Consider the following 21,452-nt stretch of genomic DNA (forward strand, 5'->3'; position numbering starts at 1 on the left):
TGGTGGTAAAAGGTATAAGGTGACCAAAAAGAAATACTCTTTGTGTGTAGTTCAACCCAAGGGCATAGGCAAGAATGTTTTTCAGGAGGAGGGGGGGGGGGGCAGAGGAGAGTGTCACTTTCATCTGAGCTGAGGTGCGGGCCTGCCATACAGATGGAGTGTCATTTCGGGCTCTGTGTACCATGGGAAAAAAAAAGTGGGGGGAGAAAGAGGAGGAATGACACAAGCCCAGTACACGACCCCCGGCTACGCCACTGGTACTACCCATCTAAGAGTTGACACCATCTTATAGGGGTACAGATTTGCGGGTACCTAGAGCTACTTAAAGCAGTATGAAATGTGCCGCTGCTGCTTACTTGTCTACAAAGTAGTACCACGAAAAATAAATGATATATGAGGTGACAGAAGTACAATGTTTTATTGGATTAAAAAAAAACTTGCTCATTACATGGGAAAAAGATAAGTGAAATCATCTTTGGGCATGACTCAACGGCGCCTCCTATCAGACGACCGGTCCCTGCGACGATGGCTTCTTTTTCTGAAATGCAATAACACAACAATAAAAAAGAAGGCGACTAGAAAAACAAAACACTGTAGGATTACAGCACCAAAAAAGCATGAAAGTCACAATGCTGAGTTAAAGAGACGCAAAAAAGAGAAAGATTATTCAACTGAAGAACAATGGGAGGCCAAGTTATCGCACCCAGGCCTAAAGAATAAGCGAAGCCTGGTTCAACAGGTACGGGAGATGGCAAAGGCTCGCAGCTATATAGAATAAGGAGGCAGCCCAGCTTGCACAGTGCGCTTGCTCAAAAAAAGTTTATTCTCTCACTCTCTCGTATTAGCACACTACTCTCTCATATTACCAGAAGCACCACTCTTGCCATTATGACACCTAAGCAAACATGAAAGCATGCAAAAAAATGCATTTTGGTGTGCCATTTCGAGGTTCCGCCAGCAACTGTCACAGTATGTCACAAATTTTGACTGTGTCCTTTAAAGCCCCTGTATTTCGTCACTGACGAATGGCACGTTGAGACTGCGATTCGATGCTGTGCTGCCTTTGTTCACTCCCACTTAATGACTCTGATGGTACTCTTAGAAACCAGTGTGTCTACCATTAGAGGTGCCCTCCAACACTTTCTCAAGAAACCATCAAACAGCGTCATTAAAAAAGAGCTTCTTGACAAAATGACTGCCATGAAAATTTTAGAATCTGTCAAGTACATGCTGAGCTAAGTAGAATCTCAATGATTTGTATTCGAAGGGAGCATGCAAAATATTCGTATCGTCCCGAATTCGTATGAACCTTAAACAAGTTAAAGTTGATTATGAAGATGAACAAGAACTTTATTGGGGTCAACTACTTGCTGAAGAAAGTCCATGATGTTCATTTGAACTTTCCTGCTTCACTGCCTCTCAATAAAGTGTCGCGGTTTCTACACTCATGTTGCTGGCACTATCAGACGCTTTCACACTTGGCATCTAATCTAAGGGAGCGAAAGCGGCAAAATTTGTTGAAAATTCACTCGCTTCACTGCTTAAGCGGCCGGAAAAACGCTCTGCGAAGCTGACACGAAAAAATATCAGTCCTGGAGAATTCACACTGGAGAATTCAAGCGAAAACGCCACAGCAGCTGCAAAACCACGTCCGCGCCCGTCGAACAGCCGCCATCGTCACCTTCACCGCTTGTGAAATTATTCCCTAGCATTACAATTTGTACCAAGTTCTAGTTATGCATGCAAAGCACCGAAAAGAAATATTTTACACTTTTACAAATGTTGTTTAGGGAGATACGTCAGAAGAAACAACACGAGCGGACGCAGCGGCAGCGACGTATTCAGCTGGCAGTGAAAAACGAGACACGTTGGGGCATGCCAACTCACTGCTGCTTTGCTTTCTTCTACTTCCGTGTTCGCAGCAATCCTAATTCAAACCGGGTTCTCGATGAACCAGTTTTTTTTTTTTCAAGGCTGTGAAATTTATGTTGTGGTGCGCAGGTAGCTAGCTATTGCGGCAACACATGCCACCGCCGATGCCATTGCTGCCATGTTAAATGTATGGCTGATTGTTTACATCACGTGGTTTGAGGTTTGAGAGCTAGCTAGTGCGGCCGGTGCAGCCAAAGCCGTAGAAGAAAGGCAATCTGCTATCGCATGGCGGCGAAATTGGTCTCGCACCGATTTTTTCGTGGCGTGGTTTTCCGGCGGCGAGGTGAGGGAAATCCTGGTGAATTTTGCCGCATTTGCTCCCATCGAGGCCATGTATGATAGGGCATTCCTCCCACAGAAAAGCCCCGTCGCCCCGGCCGCGTACAGCTGTTAATCGCACATTCGTATCATCTGCAGTTGCTGAGGAAACCATTCGTATAACACCGAATCGCAGCGTATTGTATATAATGTACCCTATCTGATGCAACCTTAAAATTCGTATCATCGCAAAATTCGCATCAACTGTAATCGTATCACTGAGATTCTACTGTATAAGGATTTGCCACATGTTTAAGAGCTTCCCGTCTCCTTTCGTACCGGCAAGCGCACTGAAAGCTACCCAGGGAAGAGAAAGTACCAGCAAGGACACTGAATCTACACGGGAGGGGGATCACAAGGACACAAGGAGGCAAGATGTGCCCTTTTGCAAGTGCATACCAGGACCTTGAACATTTTCGTTTCTTTTTTTCTTCAAACAGATGGCTTATTTTCAATGTGATAGACAGTGAAAAAGGGGGGCAGTGGCCGCAATAACTATGCGGCTCACATTGCTCAAATCTGTCAATAGCTGTGGACTGTGCTTACGACTTCCGTCATTTTAGATTTATGGCATCAATTGTTAAGAGAAGAGGGAACGATTTCTAGCAGAGTTAGATAATTAATTTCAAATTCCAGGTCTATGCATCGTCATGCTTTACTTGAGTGTTCCCAGGAGCCTTGAATATTGATCGGCAAGCATCTTCTAACACGCTGAAAAAGTGTTGCAGGGCCTTTCTTAAAACCTCTAACATTGTAATAGGCTTCTATTGTTTCATTTGTTCCTCTACAGCTATCTTTAGCATTGCATAATTCCACTCCTGAAATACTCTACTTGTGCGGCCGCAAAACATACAGATAAGTAAGTTAGTAAAGCCTATGCCCTAAGGATGCCAGAGACTTAACATTGCAAGTTTCATGAAAATATTACTGGCTTAATGTAGCCGAAGAGAAAGAGTGAAAAAAAAAAAAGGGCAGATCCCACGTACAAAGGGAATCGATGATATGTGAAGCACGAATGAGGAAGGTTGATATGTCACTTCAACATCAGCACGTTACGAGCTGAAGGTAAATTATGCCATACATGACTTCCGTGTCAAGATTATCATGTTTGGATGTGTCGTTTACCTTTTTCAACTATTCGCGTCACGTGATACCAAATTTAGTATATGTGGAGCTACTTCGTCACCCATTGACGTCATGTAACACCAAATTTGGTATATGTGAAGCTAACGAAACAGCCGTGACGGCATCATGAAGGGCCCACTATACTCCAACGTAACGTTGACGCACGCGCACGTTGGGCACAGCGACGCTACATTAGCAAAACGTGAGCATTCTATAGTTTGATGCCCGGCGCGACCGGCATCCGTCGGCGCAGCATCGCTATAGCGCGGCATGACGGCAACCGGTGCGAAATGCACCGCGCTGCATTTCACACCGATGCGTTACCCAGACAGCCCTGCGTCTGCCTGTTTTTGTGACAGAGGGACGCTGAACGCGCTGAAGCGCAAATGCATCTAAGCAACGCGGCGCGCACCTGCAAGTATAAGGCAGGACCGGCGCCTGGCGTGGCAACGCTGTTGTGACGCGACGAAACGAACGCCGGCGTCGTCGAAATGTATTGGCGCTTTGACTGTGGCATGTAGTCGTGTTCTCAGATGACACTTATTTTAAGATTGTCATGTTCACACCTGTCACATGCCTTCGTCATCCATAGACGTCACGTAATACCGAACTTGGTACATGTGAAGCTAGCAAAACGGCCGCGAGCGCATCATGAGTGTAGCCTGTAGTCATGTTGTTACATTATACGCATCTCATGATAATCATGTTTGCACCACTCGCGTAACTTCGTCATCTAATCATGTACCATAATACTGAATTTGGTTTATGTGACACTAGCGAAACAGCCGTGAGCGCATCATGAGCGTGGTATGCAGTCATGTTGTTACATGACACGCATGTCTTGATTTTCATGTTAAGGGGAGACGCTCCTCGAAAAAGTTTTTTTTTTATTTCTAGTAATAGAGACTTGAAAAGTTTGTTATTAGTATAGTTTTTCATGCAGATTTCAAATATGCAATCATTTTTTGTGTAGCTGCTATAATTATTGAGTTATGTCATAAACAATAGCAAAAAGTTACATTTTTTGCGGGCACTCTTTTATGTACTAAACTTTCAGTAAAAGCACTGTGTCTGATCTTATTTGACTCTTGGTAGATTGAAAAGTGCAAATATCTATATAGATATGTCACAGAAATATTGGAACCAAGAAAAAAAAATTGTATTGAATGACTTATTATTTTCAATCTCCCTTGAAACAATAAGCTAATATTTTCACAACTAATGCTGGTAGGCATTGCAATTTAGAGTAGATATTTGCATTCTGCATGTGTTGAAGAATATGTGTGCCAAGTTTCGTTACTATACAATGAATATAAGTTTCTAAAAGGCTGCCCGGAAAAAGTGAAACTGTCAGAAAAAATGAAAATGAGAAAAACAAGTTTGAAAGTTCGCAAAGTTGGCATTTATTAGGAAATCATTCTTTTTGCATCAAATTGGGGCACAATGAAAAGCACCTTGCCTTGAATGCACTGCAAGTGTCTAGAAGTCCCCTGCACCATAGCTTGGTCCTTCACGGCTCTTGCGGTCAGTGTCCTCAACACGAGCTCTCTTCGCTGTGTTGCGACGGTGTGCCCTCGCTTCTGCAGTTTGCTTCAGGTTCATCTTCCTGATGCGCATGACGTCACAGTGGTCACCATGTGTGGCCAGATCTTGTGAGGAGAGAATTCCAATGCCTTCGAGCACTTCTTCAAAGCCCCTGTGGCCTTTGTTGTACCAGAGTACAGCAAGAGCGGTGGCTGTCTCCACAGTTGTTCTGGAGGCGAACATTGTTTTTGGACATAGCAGCCATATCTTGCTGTTCAGCGATTCGGCTGCATTCTGTGTCTTGCCATGAAGGCACCGAATAAGGAGTTTCTCCTCTGTAAGGCGCTTGTAGATAGGCATAATTGCCAATCCTTGAGCCTTCGTCAACAGTGGGGTGTGGCGTGGTGCAGGCTCCCCCAGTGCTTCCGCACGCTTGTGCTTGCACCACGAATTTGGTCCCGCGGGGCAAAAGTTGTGGCTACTGGCACCATCACTGGAGCAGCAATGAAAATACGATGCCCATATGGCAGTGTACATATTTCGGACACTGTCCTTGTTGCTCGTGATGGCGATCTTGTAATATGTTTGTAGTTTTATTATTGTCGCATCTTTCAGTTTTTCGCCTCGTGGCAGTGACGTTGCCAATTTCCGTAGGGCAGTTCCCAAGCGCTTTGCAACGTGGTTCGTGCACTCTTCTTTGTCAATGGGGGTGTCACAGTATACATTTGCCTCGCAGACTGCAGTGTAGGCCTTGCTGTCACCATCACTTAGGAAGCTGGTGAATCGCAGTGGAGTTTCATAAGACAAGGTCCTCTGCCATATATTGACAGCTGCCGCAGGTTCCATTGCATGGGATGAGCAGTCAGTGTTTTTTTGGCAAACTGGAAGATGAAAAGCTCGCCATATCTCTTCATCCTCCCCAAGGTCCCTGTGTATACTGCAAGCATGGCAGTAGTTCGAAAGAACTTCAAAATCGAGGCAGAGCCCCGTGTCCAGGGACACGACTGTGCCCACTCCATTGTGGCTTTTATGACCTCTTTTCTGCCAGGTGCCATCAAACATGACTGGCACATCTCTGCCGCCGACTGCGTCCTTCGTGATGTTTCGTGCCTGGTGCAAGTTTTTGCTCACTGCCGTCATCGCCGCACCATGGAGCTTCTTGCAAATGCCGTTGAATGTCTTGTGATGCATCGGGCTCGGAAGACCGAGAATCGCACAAAATCGTGAAAGTTGGTCGTGGCCTGCGCCTATAGCGCGTGCTGCCAGAACTGCCTTCACGTTTACAGCAAAGCTGTCACGCGAGCTGCCGCTGTCAAAACGAGCGCTCGTTCCTTGGTCCCCGGCCAAAGCAGTACGTCTCGACGTGTGCGTGAACGAAAGTGCAGATTCAGGGCAATCAGAACTTTGACAGCACAGTTCGAGGAATGCCGAAAGTCCTTTGCGCTTTCCAGCTGCCTCTCGCACGCCGAGCTTCCGTTCGCGGCAGGTTGGGCATTGCGCACCCGCCACAAGTGCCGTCAGCGCATCGATTTCGCAAAGCAGCATGTTCGCAGTAGCAGCATTTACCGGTCTACGTTCACTCTCGAAGAATCCAATCTTCCTTTGGGATGCACTGACGAATTCCACGGCAGCGGCTATTTCACAACCACTGTCGCAGGGTTCGGTGACGGTGTTAGGCCTATCCGAAGTCGGAGCGTCGGGGCGTTGGTCGGGGGCGACATCGTCGTTCGCTGTCGCTTTGCGAAACGTCCGACGCCGTTTCCGTCAATACTTGTGGCGAGTTCTGAACTTTCGATTATCTGAACTGCACTTCTTCGGGCTTGCCATGACGCAAAAATGCAGAGAAACGCAGAAAAACTCGATCGCGACATCCGAGGCTTCGCTCTTTTGCCGGAGAGATAGGAGGGGGAGGAGCGTGGAGCGCACCACCGTCCAATGGCGGCCTCGCGCTGTGTGCCGCGATATTCAAAACGCGTGACGTACGCGTTGTTTTTCTCGTTTTTTGTTTATTCTGCGTGAAGGCACGAGACTGGCTACTAGTGGATTATGAAGGATACGGCCTTCGCAGCATGCGTGCACGATTGCAAATGGCGGCCAACGCATCGTTTTCGCGACAGGACGACGCGAACTTCGCCGTTTTTCGCGACTTTCGCGCATTTCTCGCGTCACCGCTGCCCACTTGGAAGCATTTTTTGATAATTTCTCGTGCGAATTTCAGCTTGATATTTTCAGAAGTAATAGATTATAGTCCAAGGATGCCAATACAGCCGGAAAAAAAAAAAGCGAAAATTTTCCGGAAAACCGCGACTTTTCGACCCGCATCTCCCCTTAAGGTCTGTCCCTTGTGTTCGCCATGCAATCATGTCATACCATACCAGTTCTGAAAGATGTCATGTGAATGAAACCGCCGCAACAGCAGCAGGACCATGAAATGTAAATCATGACATACATGTCATAATTTTCATGTTATGACTAGTCAAATATGCTTGTCATACAGTCATGTTATGCCATACCAAGTTTGGTATCGATACCATAATCGAAATGGCCAGGAGAGCTAAAAGTCGTAGGTGGCTAGATAGATAGATGCGCTCAAAGTCGCCGAAGTTCGCTAAAAAACGCTTCGCATTTAAAAAAAGTTGAAATCTGCACATCACACAGACAATCTGCTGGTAAGATTCTTGCACAAAGTTCCGCAATCAACCTTACAACGTTGTTTGACCCTCCTATAAGGAACCAATAAGGGAAATACTAATGACAACAGGAGCAGCCAAAACATTATTTAACAGTCCAAATTGACCAAGCCTTTTAGTTCCTTTTCCTTTTAAAAGCGCACTTGACACACACACATTCTATAATACTGTTGCACCCGGATATATCGAATCTGAAGGGGATCACAAAAAAATTCTGTATTCAGGTAAATTGACCATACAAAATTTTCAGATATATTCAATGGGTATTACAACTGTTTGATATCCACAATGATTTGATATACAATAATGTTAATTTTATTGTTATCAATGCACTTCACAGCAAAATAAATTCATTCTGATATGAACTTGAGTATACTAATCTTATGAATTATTTGCAATAATAACTAGACTTTAGCAATTTGGCAAATAACATTGGAGCAAGAAAGATAGCACCACTGGCTAGAGCGATTCCTTGGCACTCTGACCAATTGTTTTGTTCTTGAGCTTGAGAAAGCAAAGCCCCAATAAGGTATTGATTGAATACCGTACATTTTAAATGTAGTATAACTATTTTTTCTGCTACAGCTGCCAAAAACCAAGTACATATTTCGAACAAGTGATAAAAGGTTGAATAAGACAAATATCATACAATTATAATCCAACAACGAACATGGAAGTTTCAAGGCATACTTTGCCTTCATTAAATGCAAAAGCCTTTGAAGATAGAGACATGAACTATGCAATACGAGTTTAATTGGTGGAAGCCATACTCCTAATTTCTATCCCTCGAAAAAATGGGGGGAGGGGGACCCAAGAAATACATGATGGGAGTTTCATATAAATCTGTTTCAACACTGTATTCTGTCCATTCAAGGAAGCAAACACTCAGAAGTCAAATTGCCACCTAAACGCAATATGCAGGTGTGTAGAAAGTAGAGGTGTTGAGACACTTTCGGGCAGCCCAACTGAACACTGGGCTAGAAATAACGAGGTGCTGATACTGAGCACAGCGAAGCAACAAATCTTCAGGGAAAAACCAAGGCAATTGCTTACTTTTTTGTGGGTCCTTTCACAAAGGCCCAGTCCACATTGATCACCTGGTCCAGGATTTTCGCCCCATTCAGAGAATCAATGGCTGCTTGGGCCTCCTTGAATGTCTCGTACTCTACAAGGGCATAACCCTACGTCAAAACAAGAAATATGGGAATGTTAAAAAAAAAGAACACATGCTACAACATGATGTGGTATGGCATTATCACAGACATCACGTCAACTTGGAGGTAGCCGAGTGTCGGCAAAAAGAAACAAGACAGGCCTTTTAGTGGGCACATTTTAGATTTGTATAGTCTGTTCCCAAGAATAAGGCTGGAGCTTTACCACCTAAGCTAACAATTAAAAGATCAGGTTACACAACCAGGCCAAATTAATTGCTCAACTCAATGCACAGAGAAAATGAACCTGCCAGATTTGTTTAGCAGAAATTTGGAAGATGGCATAAAACATGCTTTGTGCAACACTATGGGGTGTTCCTTTTGCCATTTGATAGAAATTCTTTCACCTTAATGATCTCCCAAAAATGAACAACTCAATTTCAAGCATGCGCTTATTGTAAAGCCAGTATAACTTGGGTATTATCTTTAGAATATAACAAAGCATATGCACCCTTTTGAGCTTTCAGTAACATATTGAAGATGAAGACCCATGCAACGATTGTAGAAAGAGCCTGTGCTGCTCGCCGACAACATGCTAAACTTGAAAAGAGTGTCAGTGATCTCAGTGGTGACAAACGGCATTCAGAAATTCCCTGAATAACATATGACTAGATGGCCGTGCATTTCAGCAACAGCACAACATCGATGATGTAGAGCATGAGCTTGCAAACACTGGTTGCCCAATTTTAGGTACAAAAGAAACAATGACCTGAATGTTTTATACGTTGGCGGAAAGCCAGACCAAGAATGCTTAATTTCTACAATATGTTCTTATCTGCAACTGATTGTTATCAACAAGTAACTCTATACACTTGTTAAAGGGGCCCTGAAACACTTTTTTTAATTTACCATCGAATGGATTCACTGAAAGAGTTTATCGCCTCACGAATTCAACTAAATGAAAATTTTAAAAATCTGTCAAGTACGAGCAGGGTTACAAAGATTTGTCGCACGCCGCAATCGCATTCTCTCTTCTGGAAGCTAAGCAGGAAGAGATCGCATGGGGAAAAAAAAAAAGAAAGCGTCACGCGCGTCTCGTGAGCTTGAGCACTTGCTCTTTTTTTCGAATACGTGACTTTTTCAGTGTGATCGCACGCACATGCGTGGACAAGTCGCGGCCTCTCATGGCGATACCTGTAGCAACCGAGCGCGCTATGTTCAAATCAACCAATGGCTGATATATGGCCTTCTACGAGTGATTTTTGAGCTTCCTCCATCATTTGTTGAGAGAAGAGAAGGCAATTTTTAGCTGACTCGGATAGTTTATGGTGAATTTCAGGACCCGTGCGGCACTATTATATTTGGCTCCCGTGTTCTCGGGAGCCTCTACAACCGATCCGCAGTGTTTTTGGACCATGCTTGAAAAGTGTTGCAGGGCCTTTTTAAAAGCTAGTTTTTCCACTCTGGAAACCTCATGCAAGTTCATCTTACAAATTTTCTATTTTTCTTTAGAATAGAAAAATTGTAATTTCCAGCGATCAGTCGCTCGACATAAAAACATGCTGTTGCCAAGTGCCACTGAATAGAGGTCGAGCTCTAAACCGCCCACAGGTGAAAACCTAGTTAAGGTGTTGCAGCTGTACACGAGTACAACAAACATGTAACTGTGAGGATTTTGCCAAGTGCTGCTGTAAAGAGGGAGTTACACGTTTGACGGGCAAAGTATTGCGCCCACTTATTTTTACTTTCTTACTTTGCAATGTTCTGTTCATTGGCCCATTTCTCCCCAGGCCGAGTACACTGCAGTACCCTTCCAACGATATCCAAGTGCCAAGGAACTCCCATAGTTATAACCGGTGATTGTTATAAGCGGGTCGAGAAAAAAGAGCCAGAAGGGAGATCAAAACATCTTATTTGCATGAATGTCAGGTAGTGCAACCATGTACTTGTTTGTAGAAGAGACATAGTCTGTCGGCTTTGATTGCTTAATGTGAAGCTGGCGCACATCTTTTTCAATAGCGTCTAGGTGCTCCACATAGCTGAACGGGACGTCCTTCACGAAAACAAAGTCCCACAGCGACTGTACCACCTGCTGGGTCTCCTGCAGTAACAATACCTAGATTGGCTGCTAACCCGCATCATTGGAGTCGTCGCTCTCAGTGAAGTAAAAGAAATATATACTTAGCATATAACTTAAGATAGCAGTACGCATACATGTGATGATCCCCTCATCATTGAACCACTTGGATGTTTCCACAACATCGTCTGCACGAAGAAACTTGGCCAGACCCGACACATCTTCTATATAGGCACCAGCCACAACTCAGGCACCCTATTATCCTCAGGCACTTGGCAGGTTTCTCCTGGCATCACATCGGGTGTTTGGAAGGAAAGCACTTCCTCCTCTCGCTACCTCATAAGCAGTGCAGCCAACTCGCTTTCTGAGAATGCAGACAAAGTGCAAGGCGAATCACAGCGCATAATGTCAGCATGGTCAGCGCCGAAACAACATTTAATGCCCGTGCTGTAGCCAGATTCAATCGCTATATACAAAATCGCTGCACTGGGGAATCTAACAAGCAGTTTATTTTACTATAGAAGGCAGACAGAAGGCATACATATTTTACTATAGAGGGCAGGCAGTAAAAGTGCACGGTGCCATGAAATTGTTCATCGCTACATCCATTATCTTATTATGAGAACACTTTACTGTATTCCTCCTTGCCAGGCGAGGACGAAAAGCAGCTACAGGCTTACAAACAGGCTTTTGCTGTAGCTGACGTGACCACATTTGCCTGATCATGGCACAACCAACTTCGGGGATACTGAAAGGCCCAGAGGGAAGCATCGAATTGTTTTCTCTATTTTGTGCCGCACCCAAGTTTTGGCACTGCTAATCATGGTGGCATTATGAACTCAATACTCATGTTTGCTCGAAATGTTAAAAAATACATTGCCACACACACTCCTTTCTATGTTTCATGTTGCCAGTGTATTGCACTTGCTTTTACTGCCTTGCACAATCAGCGCCAGAATGTCCGAGAGCATTCTAGATAGTTTTCTGGTCAATTGTACGGCTTGAGCGCTCAAACGCGAATAGCCGAGTTTATTCTGAAACAAGTTCGGCCACCAGCGTTCAAATATTTGACGCCACATGTATAAATGCCGACACTTTGTTTGCTGCCATCAGTGTATCAGTGCACAGTGTACGTTGCTAGCTGCAGTTTGACTTTCAGTTTCCCGGCCACAAGTTCAGGCAAACAAAGAGTTTCAACTGGGACACACTGACTGCTGCCTTCATCAATGTCACGGCCCTTTGAATATATCATGGCCAGTTGAAGGGCCTGTTAAGTACCACAGCACTGTCGTCATTATGTGGCAATGAGTAGTTGTCGATCCAAGGTTAACATGAGTACAGTAAAAGCTTGTTAATTTGAACTTGGTTCATTTGAACTTACAGTTGATTGGAACTGACACCCTGGTCCCAGCACAGCCCTATGTGTTTGAGTGATATGTGGGGTTTGATTAATATGTGTGGTTCAACGTCCCAAAACTACGATATGATTATGAAAAACACCATAATGAAGGGCTCGGGAAATTTCGACCACCTGGGGTTCTTTAACGTGCACCCAAATCTGAGCACACGGGCCTACAACATTTCCGCCTCCATCGGAAATTCAGCTGCCGCAGCCGGGGTTCGATCCCGCGACCTGCGGGTCAGGAGCCGAGTATCTTAGCCACTAGACCACCGTGGCGGGGCGGCCCTATGTATTTCTATGGAGAAAAACTCTGAATAACTCGAACGCTTCAGTATATACAACAGTTAATTCAAACTGGGAGCCATCTGGCTTCTGACCATTCTCGCAGAAATCTGCCCTGAATGATCATAATTCGAGCCATAATGTCCACCAAAATTACTCATTACTTCCATCTGTGTAAAACAAGTGTAGCGATTGATTTCCATGAATGCTTTTATGGTTATAGATGCCATTTGTCTTAAGCTGCTACAGCTGTATGGGTGGCATGGCCCAGTCAGGCAATGTTTGTTTGCCTTTATACGTGACAATGTTGGTTTCAATAAACTAAGGAAAAAAAGACTAAATTTCGATTTGTTAACTCTGCCATGTAAATGAACGTGTGTTGAGCACAAATAGCTTCGTATATTTTGGGCTTTCAGGCTCGCAGCTCATGTGAATGCAAGTCGCTGCTTGTTTCCGGTTATGTTTGCTGTTAGAGGATGAACTTTATTTACGAAATTACCTGCTACAAATGTGCAGTATCGCCTAGCTTGCGGGAACTAGTCCAAAGGTGGCCTCTGTGGGTTCTCTCCGCACAGTGGGGCGTGACGTCTGTTCAGCACCTGCACCCTAATTCGAACTCTGCTTAATTTGAACAATGTCATTATCCCCTATGGGTTTGAAATAATGACCTTTAACTGGAAATGAATACCGGTGAAATAAAAGAAATATATACTTAACATATAACTTAAGACACACTGATCAGATGATTGGCTCGTGATAGCTTACGGCAGCATGTGCAGCATACATCAAAAACAAGGAGGAACCAGGCCCATAAAAATTGACATAGACCTCAGCGCTTACATCAACGTCCATCTTTGTGTCCATTTAACCCTTTTTTATGTACGCTGTCATAAGTTAAGTTACAAGATGATTAATCAAACTCAGCAAATTATTTCCCTGTGAACTGAAGAATACAGTTAAACCCCTTTATAAAAGGCATGCTCCATATGGCAATTCTCTTCTTTTATATGAGATGTCTCTTATAAGCAGGGCACCTCATATGCATTTTCTTATCAACCAGTAGGTGTAGGCACACTGGTATCTCTTACACCCATTTCTTATATCAGTGTCTCCTATATAGGGGTTCAACAGTATCTGCACTACAATGAACAGGCAGTCTGCATGGGCAATGCAAAAATAATACCAAGTTTTAGTCTCAGTACCTGTGCCTCAAGAGGACATTCAAGATTACTCTATTTTATAGATGAAAAACTGAATTTTGGGGCAGTTCATGGAATTTCAAAAACTCCGAGCCAGCACCAGAGCTCTAAAGAAACTGGCAATTTTTTTTTCTTCCATATTATCAACAACCAAATCAGAAACAACTTGCCTTGAGGAAACCTGTCCTGCGATCAAGGTTAAGGTGCAGGTTCTTAAGCTCCCCATACTCGGCAAACTTCTCGTAGATGTCATCTTCCTGTGCTTCTTCGTGCACGCCAGTTACAAACAAAATCCAGCCTTCAACCGCTGCAATGTATGGAAAAAAAAAAAAAAACGCCAACCAGTCACTTCGAGCAGCATACAAAAAGGTAAGCATGCCAAGCATTGCAGAACCTACTCCTGGCAAGTTGAGCTCAATTCATAAAGGTACAACATCCAGAACAGTTGCGGTGCCAGGATATTTTTGCCTATGGGGGGGTCCTGGCAACCAATAAGTTCCTTCAAAGGGGAAAGGAGTGGTGGAGAAGGGGGTTGCAGACAACAACATTGTGATGTTGTTACCCCCTTACCCCCCCCCCCCCCCGCCCCACTGGCATCGCACCTGATCTCCCACCAGAGAAAAGGTCAGACACACAAAGGAACACCGGTTCAGTAAAGGGCTTTGGAGGATCTGTTCTCAACTCTCTTCAATATGTTCGAAATTGCTGCTTTAGTTTATCCGGATGCAACAAAGCTGAACCTCGGCAGATAAAATCTTTGTCAATAAATCACTTCACAACGAGTACTTACACCTCTGAGGGCCCGGTTCGTCATTATCATCTGTGTCCATGGCATCATATTCATGTATCTCCTCTCTGGCAGTTCCTTCTGCAAGAGGTCATTAATAAAGGTCGTTCAGCTAACGCAAAGCTACAGGCAATAAATGAAAAGGTGCACAGAACTTTGATGCTGCATACCTGAACCAAATCCTCGGCCTTTCCTCTTACGGGCCCGCTCTTTGAGCTTCTGCACACTCTCTAAAATGGATAAATGAATCAGCACCTTTAAACGACTCTACATAAAAAATTAAAAGCATTGAACAAGGAAATTTAGCATATACTAATATGCATAAATTCCAAACATGACATGGCACAATTACTATAATTTACACCAGCCATTCAATACCTCAATAAAAATAGTACTTTGGAGCCAGTAAAAAGAACATTAAACAGTTACCAGCTTTACCTAAAACAGCAGATGCTCAAGTTCAACAATGCTTTAAAAATACATAATTTTAAATATAATTTCCTTCCTGATTAATGATGGAAAGCTGACAGATAGTCGGAGTGGATTCAGAGAGGAAGTCACTCTGTGTAGCAGGAGCTGCTGCACAGAGATCGGCAAAGTGGACAGGAACTCGCGGTGACGTACTCCCTTTAACACATTTGTCTGCTTGGGGGCAGCGCCAGTAGTTGGTTCACTACATAGTACTAGTACTTAACCTCACTATATATGACGACTCATTGGTGTCAACCACTGCCCAATAAAAAGGGTACAGCCTTATCCACCCACCCATGTTTTGGTGGTAATGGCGAACGACATGGGCCAGTCGGCAAATTGTGTGGCATTATTTCTGCTACTCGAGAGCGACATGAGGATGTTCCTGCATGAGTGATTGATCAGATAGTGGCAGCGATGCTGAGACTGCCATGCACAAGCAAGGATTCAATAGAATTTAGAAATGGGAAAGAATAGCTATAATGTATGCACTGTACTCACGACAACTCGAAACTTGAAAGATAGACCTTCCACTTTCGCATTACTTCAGCGGCTCAAGCTATGTTCCAGTCACCGATCAGGAAATGTTGCTCTATGCCAGAGCCGAGTGCTCTAACTCAGCCATTTGAATTCAACTAAGTAAAATCCACCAGTAATAATACCCCTTAAGGGTTATGATACTCTTGGGTTGACGATACCTCTTCGAGGTATCATTATTGATGTCTTTGAGAACATTAAAATGAATTGAAAGTAAGTCTGTGACCATCTGCTCAAATTTACAAGTCGTAAATATATAGATTGGCATGTAATCACCGTGCAGTATTTTAGTGACTATAAAATTCCCATGTGTGAGGTCGAGACGTCTATTCTGGGCCACAGCTGCTGCACATTAAAAAGAGTTAAATGTAGAAATGCATATAACTTCGTAGGGCTTTCAGTGATGTGGGCAACGGGAAGTCAGCGACAGCCCGAAGCTTATCGGGATCCGGAAGAACACCGTCTCTTGTGTTGACATGTCCCAAGATGGTTAGTTTTCGTGCTGCGAAGTGGCACTTCTTGGAGTTAAGTTGTAGGCCTGCAGAAGTTAGACACGTCAGAATCTCGTGGAGGCGAACAAGATGTGTCGGGAAATCAGATGAAAAGACTACGATGTCGTCCAGGCAACACAAGCAAGTTTTCCACTTATGGGCACGCAAGATGGTATTTATCATGCGCTCAAATGTGGCAGGTGCGTTGCAGAGCCCAAATGGCATGACTTTGAACTCATATAGGCCATCTTGCATTACAAAGGCTGTTTTAGGGCGATCACAATCAGCCATTGGCACTTGCCAATACCCAGAACGCAGATCCAAGGATGTAAAGTACTCGGCGCCTTGTAAACAGTCAAGAGCATTGTCTATTCGTGGTAGCGGGTAGACATCTTTTTTCGTAATATTGTTTAAGCGGCGATAGTCCACGCAAAATCGTACGGTGCCATCTTTTTTCTTGACCAGAACCACAGGTGATGACCAAGCGCTTTGAGAAGGCTGTATGACTCCACGTTTAAGCATGTCATCTACTTGCTCCGTAATGACGCGGCGCTCTTCGGCGGAAACGCGGTAAGGACGCTGTCGCAGAGGCGAATGTGAGCCGGTGTCAATAGTATGAGCGATAGTCGTGGTGCGGCCCAAAGCAGGTTCTTGAAAGTCGAAAAAAGAACAAAACTTGTTAAGGAGAGCAACAAGTTGGCGGCGATGCGAGAGGGGAAGGTCTGCGTCAATAGCATTCTCGAAGGCTGACAAACTTGATGGCTCAGACGCATGAGTGATTGCGGCAATGTGACATGGCGTTTCGTCGGGAAGAATATCATCGATATGGTCGACAGGTAGCACATATCCCAACGCTTCACCAGGAAGTAAGCCAATGGGGTAGTCGCAGTGGTTGGTAACCAGCATTACGGTTAAACCAGGCGCAATTGTAAGAACGGCAAATGGGAGAGCGATGCCCTTGCGTTCAGTAAAAAACGAAGATGATGTAAACACCACCGTGGCGTCAGGTTGCACCACACATGAAAGGCTTATAGGGACCGAAGCTTCCGGAGGCAAGGTGATGTCGTCGTCAGCGATGAGTTTGCAGAGCCAAGGAGACCGGTCGGGTGGTGGAAATTCACATGTTGGCACAAGGGACACTTCGGCACGGGAACAATCGATGATAGCTTCATGACGTGGTAAGAAATCCCAACCAAGGATAAGTTCATGAGAGCAAGATGGCAGAAGAAAAAACTGTACGACGTACAAAACGTCTTGGATGATGACGCGGGCCGTACACACAACCGAGGGATGAACGCGTTGCGCGCTAGCCGTGGACAGCACCATGCAACAGAGAGATGCGGTCACTTTCTTCAGTTTCAGACAAAATTTGGCGTTCATCACAGAAACGGCGGCCCCGGTATCAATTAACGCTAATGTGGCGACTCCCTCAACATCGACATCAACATTTTGCGGCGAAAACGAAGGCCTTGGGAATTGCGCACAAGTTGCAGTTTTTGCCTCCGGATCTGCACTGATTAGTTTCCCCCCTCAGGAGGTGGTGGACGACGCATAGGCGATGGCGATCGGCGATGAGGGGATGGGAAACGAGCAGTTGATGGGCGGCGATCCGAGTCTGAGTGCCTCTGTTCATATGCAGACGCGGTGGCCTGCTGCGGCGCGTAGGTAGGAGTTCCGAAGTATGCGTTTGCAGGTGTGGGGCGACGGCGGCAGAAGCGTGCAATGTGGCCAGCGATGCCACAGGGGAAGCAGATAGGATGATTGTCTTAGGTGCGGCACTCATTAGATCGACGGAAAAAGCGAGGTGGAGGCCTGTAAACTGGAGGCGAGGCCGGAGGAGGTGGAGTCGATAAGGCGACTGGATGCGGTGGGGGCCGCGCGACCACAGCTGCGTAGCTGAGAGGTGATGGTGGTGCAGGTGGTGCGTAGCGGACAGCTGAGAGATTAGGTGCTACTGAAGTGCATGGGTAAGGGGCCTGCACTGTAGGGAGGACATCGCAAATTTCAGTGCGTATGGCCTGCTGCAGTGTCGAAGGCAGGCTTGCGGTGGGCACGCCGCTATGCGGCAGCAGGGAGAGCTGTCGGGCGACTTCCTCCCGGATAAAGTCTTTGATCTGGTTGGACGGACTTTCTTGGCGAACGTTGGCATTTGCGAGTGCGACGGCCGAGATCGAATCCGGCGGTGGGACACTCTGTCGGGCGATGGAACGCTGACAGCGCAATTTATCAAAGCTCTGGCAGAGGCTTACGAGGATTGCCACCGTGGTCGGGCTTTTCGCTAGCAACATCTGGAATGCGCCATCCTCGATGCCCTTGAGAATCTGCCGAATTTTCTCTTCTTCAGGCACAGATGGATTCACATGCCTGCAGAGGTCGAACACGTCTACTATTTAACTAGTAAACGTCTCGCTAGGCTGCTGGGCTCTGTGGCGCAGACGCTCGTCAGGGTGGAGCTTGCGGACCTCTGGTCGGCCGAACACTTCAGTCACGAGTGTCTTAAAGGAGGACCAGTTGGCGATGGCTGTTTCGCGGTTGGTAAACCAAAGCTTAGCAACGTCTGCCAAGTAAAAGATAACGTAGGCGAGCTTAGAGTCATCCCACTAGTTGCTGGCGCTTACGCGTTCGTACAAGGAGAGCCAGTCTTCGACGTCTTGCTCACCACTGCCGCTGAAGATTGGTGGGTCCCGTTGGCGAGTAGCGCTGGGGCAGGTAGACGGGACAGCCGGTGGTGCTGGCTGGGCTGGGCTGGTTGGCGACTGCGTCAGTCATGTTTCGCAGTGGTCTCTCGAGCAACTTGCGAGAGCGGAGCTCCAGGTCTGCTTGGGGATCTCAGCAGCCTCCACCAAATGTGATAACGTTTATTGAACCAGAGAAGTCGCAACGATGTCGCAACGAAAAATGGCCGTACGACAAGTCTGGCAAAGGCGACCCAAGTTCTTGTGCAATCAGAGCACGAGGTTTTTCGTTCTTTTTGGAAGGCGCATACGCGTTAGTGCGTATGCTTCACTATAAAAGAAATGATTGAATATGATGTATCAGCTTGCCTCAGTGTTATGATATGTCATCCCAAAGATAACAAAAAGGTTGGAGGACGGTTCACATTAAACTTCAGGAGTAGAACGCAATAGCGTGATCGGGCCCTGTGCACATCACCTTGAACTGGGGCAACACACATTTGACCCACCTCAACCAACTAACACGCCTACAGAATTAAGCACTTCCGACTCATGACTTTCAGCCATTTTTTAACCAATGCAGCGCCACTTTATCAGAATTTAAATATACATCCTCTTTATCACCTCTTTCAGCTGAAGTTATCAATTGTCATGTATAAGCTTTTTTGCGGTAATGTCCATATAGATGGCATTGTAGTGAAAAGCCTTGTAAAGAATAATATTACTGGGTTTTCTGAGCTTGATAACTGCCTTCTGCCTAAAGTTCGCACAAACTACGGCAAGTTCACTACCACATTTACGGGAATCAAGCCGTGGGATTCCCTTCCTTATGTAATAAAATCATCGACCACAGAACATGCATTCAAAAACCAAGTGAAATATTTTTTGCAACAGTTGTCTTCATCTTAGCAACTGATTTTAATGTATCGATAACAAATGCAACATGTTATATTGGCCTTACGTTTTGTAGTATAACTTGCGCTTGTTTGTTCATCAAAGTTTTTTTTTTTTTTGCCTTGCTAAACATATATGTATATTCTATTTTCGTTTTTTCACAATGTGCTTTTTTTTTCTCTTACTGAAGATACCGTAACAACTGAATGTTGTATATTTTGTTTCTTCTCCTGTTAACATCATGTATGGGAGCCCCCCTCACAGTTTCTAACTTTGGGGCTCCTTGTGTGTATTACCAAACCTGTACGCACTTTTCTGTAAACTGACATCGTTGTTGAATAAACTTGAACTTGAAAACTTGAACTGTGCCACAAGGAAAGGAACGTTTCTACATGTGCCAGTTCAAACTATCCTATAATGCCTACTGCAAGTACAGTAGCGAAGTGCCTATTACACTTGATTTTTTTTTTCTTTTTCATATTGGCGAAGCATCCACGAAACATTACGTGCATTAATGAGACTCCTCTCACAACGTGACACTCTTGTAGCGTTTATTATAAGAAGTTTCAAGTGGTGGCGTTCCTTTGTGGTAGAATAGCGGCTTACCGCGCGGAAGTCGTGAGTTGGATCCTTACTCCAACCGAAGATATTTTATTGTTGTTTATTTGCCTCCGTCTTGAATTTTCACTCACAAACAAAGCCTATGTTTGGTCAACGACGACACCATCGCCGAAATTCACGCTAAGTCCGTTAAAGGCAATCGCATTGAAAGAGGCAATCAACATGTCGGCAAACCAGAACTGCGACGAACCTGACGCTCTCTGAACCGACACAATCGATAAATGAGCCCGCCGTATTTCCCAAAAGTATGCAAAGACCAACGCCGCAACGATACCGTATGTGGTCGCGCCGCATGCTAGGCTCGTATTGAAACGAGAGGAAATAGCAGATGCAGCCTGTGAAACCGTACGCAGCCACCATACGGCGACAGGATACTTTTCCAAAAGTTTCAGCGTGTGAAATTATGTCGTCGTTCACTACAATTCTTCACCAAGTCCCCAACAGCGCTTCGTTAATAGCGCGAAAACAATGCAGTACAACCAAATAAACTCAATTCATCACTTTTTTTTTTTAATCGGAAGGGACCAGTCGGGCCGTGCGTGCGCAATCAGAAGTTGCGGAGGTTCCAAGCCAGTGCCAAACTGGCGACACCACTGTTCTATTAGTAACACCGTGGCTAACCGGCTTGTAACCATGCCGGCCACAGTACCGTCACCTCGCAGCAATAAACAAACCAACGCAAAGAATGCTACGAATAATGAAGCCATGCAGTTAAAGCTTCGAGCCCAGCAATGCGCGAGCACGAAAGTTTCCCTGCCTCAGTCGCTGAAAGAACAATAAACCAAGGTCTCGCAAACAGTAAACTGAACCCAAGTCTCCAAGCGACTCTCGTGTTGAAAATAATTCATTACTCACGGTCTCCTTCCTCATCAACTTCGAATTCTTCTGCGCCGCCATCGAGATCTAGTACGTCCGCCATTTTCACAGGAGTGCGATTGAAAACACGGGCAGCACGCTGGATGAAACGCTGCACCACACACCTCTGCACAGCAATTTTCTATGGGCTCAGAGATTCGCACAAAAACAAATAATAAAAAATAAATGCCGTTTGTTAAGCCAGCGTTGATGTTTGTGCAAAAAGAAAAAAGCGGTAAAAGAGCGGCGCTAGCAATTATACATATATAGGTTTCATGTTATAGGCTTCAAATGAACTTTTTATTCTAACATTTTCTGTGTAAGAATAATTTTATCAATGAATTGCTAGCACTTTATTTTTAGTAGGTTTTATTTTATCTTCGGTTTTTGTCAACGTTTTGAGAAGGGCACTTACGGCACA

At 45.0% G+C, this 21,452-nt stretch overlaps 1 protein-coding gene across 1 annotated transcript; it reads right to left on the bottom strand.

Moving 5' to 3' along the window:
- Window positions 1-394: 394 nt before the first annotated feature.
- LOC119187916 (40S ribosomal protein S12 homolog tsunagi) lies at window positions 395-21,186 on the bottom strand. Its single transcript, XM_075894340.1, has 6 exons — window positions 21,032-21,186; window positions 14,658-14,717; window positions 14,491-14,568; window positions 13,871-14,007; window positions 8,643-8,770; window positions 395-538 (listed from the first exon to the last, which is right to left on the bottom strand). Exons 1-6 carry the CDS (start codon window positions 21,093-21,095, stop codon window positions 487-489), a joined length of 519 nt encoding a protein of 172 aa, XP_075750455.1. The 5' UTR covers window positions 21,096-21,186; the 3' UTR covers window positions 395-486.
- Between the last annotated feature and the right edge of the window lie 266 nt (window positions 21,187-21,452).

This window comes from Rhipicephalus microplus, chromosome 1 (assembly GCF_043290135.1).
Source record: "Rhipicephalus microplus isolate Deutch F79 chromosome 1, USDA_Rmic, whole genome shotgun sequence".
Classification (NCBI taxonomy): domain Eukaryota; kingdom Metazoa; phylum Arthropoda; class Arachnida; order Ixodida; family Ixodidae; genus Rhipicephalus; species Rhipicephalus microplus.